This window comes from Alosa sapidissima, chromosome 13, assembly GCF_018492685.1.
Source record: "Alosa sapidissima isolate fAloSap1 chromosome 13, fAloSap1.pri, whole genome shotgun sequence".
Taxonomy (NCBI): Eukaryota; Metazoa; Chordata; class Actinopteri; order Clupeiformes; family Clupeidae; genus Alosa; species Alosa sapidissima.
In genome coordinates this window covers 35,991,934-35,996,933 of record NC_055969.1, presented here as the reverse complement: position 1 = coordinate 35,996,933, position 5,000 = coordinate 35,991,934, and the positions used below count along the sequence as shown (strand labels likewise).

Genomic DNA, 5,000 nt, shown 5'->3' with positions numbered 1-5,000 from the left:
TAGGGTGTGTGTGTGTGAGTGTGTGGTGTGTAGGGTGTGTGTGTGTGAGTGTGTGTGTGTGAGTGAGTGTGTGTGAGTGTGTGTGTGTGTGTGTGTGTGTGTGTGTAGGGTGTGTGTGAGTGTGTGGTGTGTAGGGTGTGTGTGTGTGAGTGTGTGGTGTGTGTGTGTGTGTGTGTGTGAGTGTGTGTGTGAGTGTGAGTGTGAGAGTGTGTGGTGTGTGTGTGTGTGTGGTGTGTTTGTGTGTGTGAGTGTGTGTGTGTGTGTGTGTGTGTGTGTGTCTGAGTGTGTGGTGTGTGTGAGTGTGTGTGTGTGTGTGTGTGTACATGTACAGTGGGCGTCGCTTTCAAATGGCCACTTCAGTCGCGCATTACGAGGCGTGAAGCTGCGTGAAGCTTTAGTACCACTTTCAGCCACTGTGCGTTGCTCTGCCACTGTACATCGCTCTGCCTGCCGCCCCTTCTGAAAAAGCTCGATTTACCTCGATTTAGGCTACTTGGGTATGGCTTAAGGCTTGACTACACGGTGGTAACGGAAATCGAAATTTGCTGTCTACATTATTGTCAGTGTTGGGGTTAACGCAACTACGCAAATCAAAACAGTGGTGTGATAATTGAGCCAGTAGAGAAATAACTGTTCAGAATGAATCTGTACTGCGCACCGTAGGCCTATGCTACTCTTTGTGGTTGATCAACTAAAAATAAAAGATGTATTTGGTGATGACGTTATTGTAGGCCTAGTAGACCTATATTCTGAGAAATTAAATGGTACGAGAAACGATCTACATAGCGCCCCAGACCGCGATGTCTTCAAGGGTTGAATGAAGGGAGTTTGCAAAATTAGTGTATTTTTCAAGTCAATAAACATTCTTAATTTTCGAATGTCTTTGTGAGGGAACATATGACTTTTAAAAACCATAGGCCTGGTAGTCGCTCAGACAAGGAGTTATAAGATAAAGGCAATACCATTTGTGTCACCTAAAGCCCTCCTTACACTGACATACTTTGGAAAGATTTGCAAAGATTTGGAAAAGATTTTTTAAAGACTACAGTCTCAGACCCTCTCACATCTAAAGACAAGTAGTAGAGTTTTAAGTCACAGACTATGGGACTGCAATGACTAGGGATCTTGCAGGCTCATATTTACAAGACTGCAACTAGATTCCTTTAAATTATAACCCATCGTGCAATAGATAAACAGGAACTGAAATGATAGCCTACTAAGCTCAAAGTCATATTTTCATGTTTCTGCAGCATTGTTTCATGCGTGACATCCCTAACCGATATAGAGTCGCTCTGTCATGTGGAAGAGCCGACTAAATATGTATAAGAAATGACAAATATTATAAGAATAACAAATAATCATATAGGCTACAGCTGTCGCCTACTTTGCCCCTTCCTGTTTGGTGTTGGAGAGAGGTCACTATTGGTTTTTATAGTTCACGTCACTATTTGCATGAGCCACGACTCAAAAGACTTGCGATAATATCAAACATGTTTGAGATTGTTTTAACGGCAAAACTAGAAAAAGACTGACTCCGACTGACTTAAAACCGCTAAGATTGGCAATTTACACTACACGATCTAGTTGACGGGAACGCGCTGGATTCCAGTACAACTCTCATGATTTCTGTCCGACTTTGGAAATTTAGTCGCCGACTGTGAAAACAGACCAAAGTCGTACAATGTAAGGCCGCTATAATGCAGTTCAGTGAATTAGCAAGATACCATCAGAAGGCAACAATCATAAAGCACAGTGCGCGCACGCTCTCTCCCCTGCACATAAAGCTGTCTGCGTGTTGTAGGCTAGATTTGCGTGAGTTCTTTCTATCTGCTTTACTTTTGTGAGTTGCGACCACCTAGGCTATGTTATAGACGTTCTATGAGGTACCAGTGTTTAGCTGTGTCACACAACAATAAGCTTTGTCAGACTACTTTTAAAATGATATTCAGGGCTATATACATTTTAAACATTCAGGGCTAAAGACCCGACAAAGCCTTGCGTTAATTCTTCAGGTGGGTAGTATATGGAGTAGGGAATTGACAGCAACATATCCAATCACATTATGAGAGATGCTGAATTTAACATAAACTGCGATGGTTGATTTTAAATGAATGTAAATTTAGCCGGGACTGTAAGCTGGCACACGTGGGTGCTCGATGTTTTCAGTGGGTGCCCGAAAGACGGAGCATCCACGGTATCGGCGCCTATGACAAGCGTATCTCGCGGTTGCGTCGATTATAAACAAACATGCAATGTGAACGTCTGGGATTGGGGAGAGCACTAAATGCTCTACTGAATAAGCACGAAGTCAAGCCTTTAAATGAAAAACACTCTTTAATAATCAAAAAAAATAAACGCTAATGAAGTAAACTTGTGACCATCAAAAATCGTTTATCGCCTGTAACTCCGTGATAACAGGACGTAACAGGAAGGCATTTGGATGAGCAACGGAGGTTAATATGCTCTATATTTTGTCCAAATGATGTCTGTCTATCATCGTTGCACTCGGAGAAAACCAGAATGTTTAATTTGTCCTGCGTTTCTTCTACGGCTGCAAACGGGATTCACTCGCCGTTAACCAAATATTTCTTTATTAGGGCAGGGCAGGCATATTTCTGGCTATTAAATTATTTCTAAACCAGTCTGCTAAAGTCTGTAGTGAAGTCTGTGTAGGGTTTTCCAGCTCCATTTCTTTTTACGAGACACCCTGCTCACTTGAGACCTCTGCCGGTTGTTGCAGCGTCGTTGCAGCGTCACTGGAAAAATACAAATTAAAGTCGCGTGATGCCACGTGATCCCGCGCGTGGACCGCGAGGGAAGCTGGCCAAGTCGAAGCACTGCCCACTGTGTGTGTGTGTGTGTGTGTGTGTGTGTGAAACACAGAGAGGTAGGTAGATAGAGAGATGTATCCACAAACTGCTGGTGAAATGAAAACCCTTCAGACTCAAGTAGACTCTTTGCACTCATCCCACTAAATATTGATCAAATCATCTATCTCACAATCTTAGCAGAAGCTGTGTGTGTGTGTGTGTGTGTGTGTGTGCATGCTTATGTGTGTGCATGTGTGCATGTTACAGATAGAAAGATAGATACTTTATTGATCCCCAAGGGGAAATTCAAGTTGTTTACGTTGTTTATAGCATGTCTACTCAATTAAAGTTACTTTAAGTAACTAAGTTACTTAAAGTTGTGTGTGTGTGTGTGTGTGTGTGTGTGTGTGTGTCTGTGTGTCTGTGTGTTTGTGGGTGTGCATTAGGTGCGGAGTGTGACCTGTCATGCCGAGACCCCAACAACAACAATAACAATGTGGTGATACTGCCTAGCAACATGACCTCAGACAACATCCTCAAACACCACTGGCTCAACCCTCCCAAAGTGAAGGTGAGTTTTACACACACACACGCAAACGCACACACACACACACACACACACACACGCACACGCACACACGCAAACACACACAAACACACACATACGCACATGGTTTAGATTAGATGAGATTAGATTCAACTTTATTGTCATTGTGCAGAGTACAAGTACAAAGACAACGAAATGCAGTTAGTGTCCAACCAGAAGTGCAAAAAAGCAGAAATGTGCAATGTGATGTACAAAGTGCAGTGTACACAGTAGTATACAGTTGGTTTACAGAAGGTGATTTAGAGTAGTATAAATTAAATATAAATATGTGCAGTGTATTAGCAGTTACCTTATAAGAGCAGAATAAATATGGCCATGTAATATGAACAGTGTATGAACAACATGTACAGATATGTGCAATGCAGTGGCAGGACCATTATAGTAGTAGTAAGAACCATATAGATATGTGCAGTGTATTAACAGAACAATATAGATATGTGCAGTGTATTAACAGAACAATATAGATATGTGCAGTGTATTAACAGAATATACTACAGAAAAAAGAATAAATATGAATATTTAGTATGAACCATATAAACAGATATGTACAGTATGTACAGCTATGTGCAGTGTGGTAACACTACCATTGCAGTGCAGAAATAGTCACATTATAATAGTATTGAGAATAAGTGTATGTGCAGGATTAAGAGCAGTAGAATATGGCTATGTATAAGTGTAATTACAGTATGTACATTTGTAAATAAATAGAACACTATGGGTGGGATAGGGTAGTGCAATTGTGCGGGGGGGGGGCGTGTAAGGAGGCATCAGGCGGGGGCGGGGCGGGGGGTGATGGGGGCTTAATTCGTTGGTTGTCACCGGGATGCAGAGTTAGAGTTCAGTAGGGTGACAGCCGCAGGAAAGAAGCTTCCTCTGAACCTGATGGTTTGGGTGCGGAGAGACCTGTAGCGCCTCCCAGAGGGGAGTGGGGTGAACAGTCTGTGGTTGGGGTGAGAACAGTCTTTGATGATGCTGCACGCTTTACGCAAGCATCGCTGGATGGCCTTAATGGAGGGGAGTGAGGAGCCGGTGATGCGTTGGGCAGTTTTCACCACCCTCTGCAGTGCTTTCCGGTCGTGGGCAGAGCAGTTGCCATACCAAACTGTGACACAGTTGGTGGGGATGCTCTCGATGGTGCAGCGGTAGAAGTTCACCAGAATATGAGGAGACAGATGGACCTTCTTTAGTCTCCTCAGAAAGAAGAGACTCTGGTGAGCCTTTTTGATCAGGGTAGAGGTGTTGAGGGTCCAAGAGAGCTCCTCAGAGATGTGGACACCCAGAAACTTGAAGCTGGTGCTCCATCTCAGTCCTGTTGATGAGAATGGGTGTGTGTGTGCCAGCTTTAGACTTCCTGAAGTCCACAATGAGCTCTTTGGTCTTCTTGGTGTTGAGAGCCAAGTTGTTTTCAGTGCACCACGATGTTAGGTGCTGGACCTCCTCCCTGTAGTGCCGTCTCATCACTGTTGCTGATGAGCCCAATCACCGTAGTGTCATCTGCAAACTTGACAATGGTGTTAGAGCCATGTACAGGTGTATAGTCGTAGGTGAAGAGAGAGTAGAGGAGAGGGCTCAGCACACATCCC

At 43.6% G+C, this 5,000-nt stretch overlaps 1 protein-coding gene across 1 annotated transcript in view; it reads left to right on the top strand.

Annotated features, from left to right (window-relative positions):
* The window catches only part of pappaa (pregnancy-associated plasma protein A, pappalysin 1a), a 186,877-nt gene that overhangs the window by 141,822 nt on the left and 40,055 nt on the right, over positions 1 to 5,000 (top strand). The window contains exon 20 of the mRNA XM_042058580.1: positions 3,257 to 3,381. Within this exon, the coding sequence (XP_041914514.1) occupies positions 3,257 to 3,381 (125 nt within the window). The remainder of the gene's footprint in view (positions 1 to 3,256; positions 3,382 to 5,000) is intronic.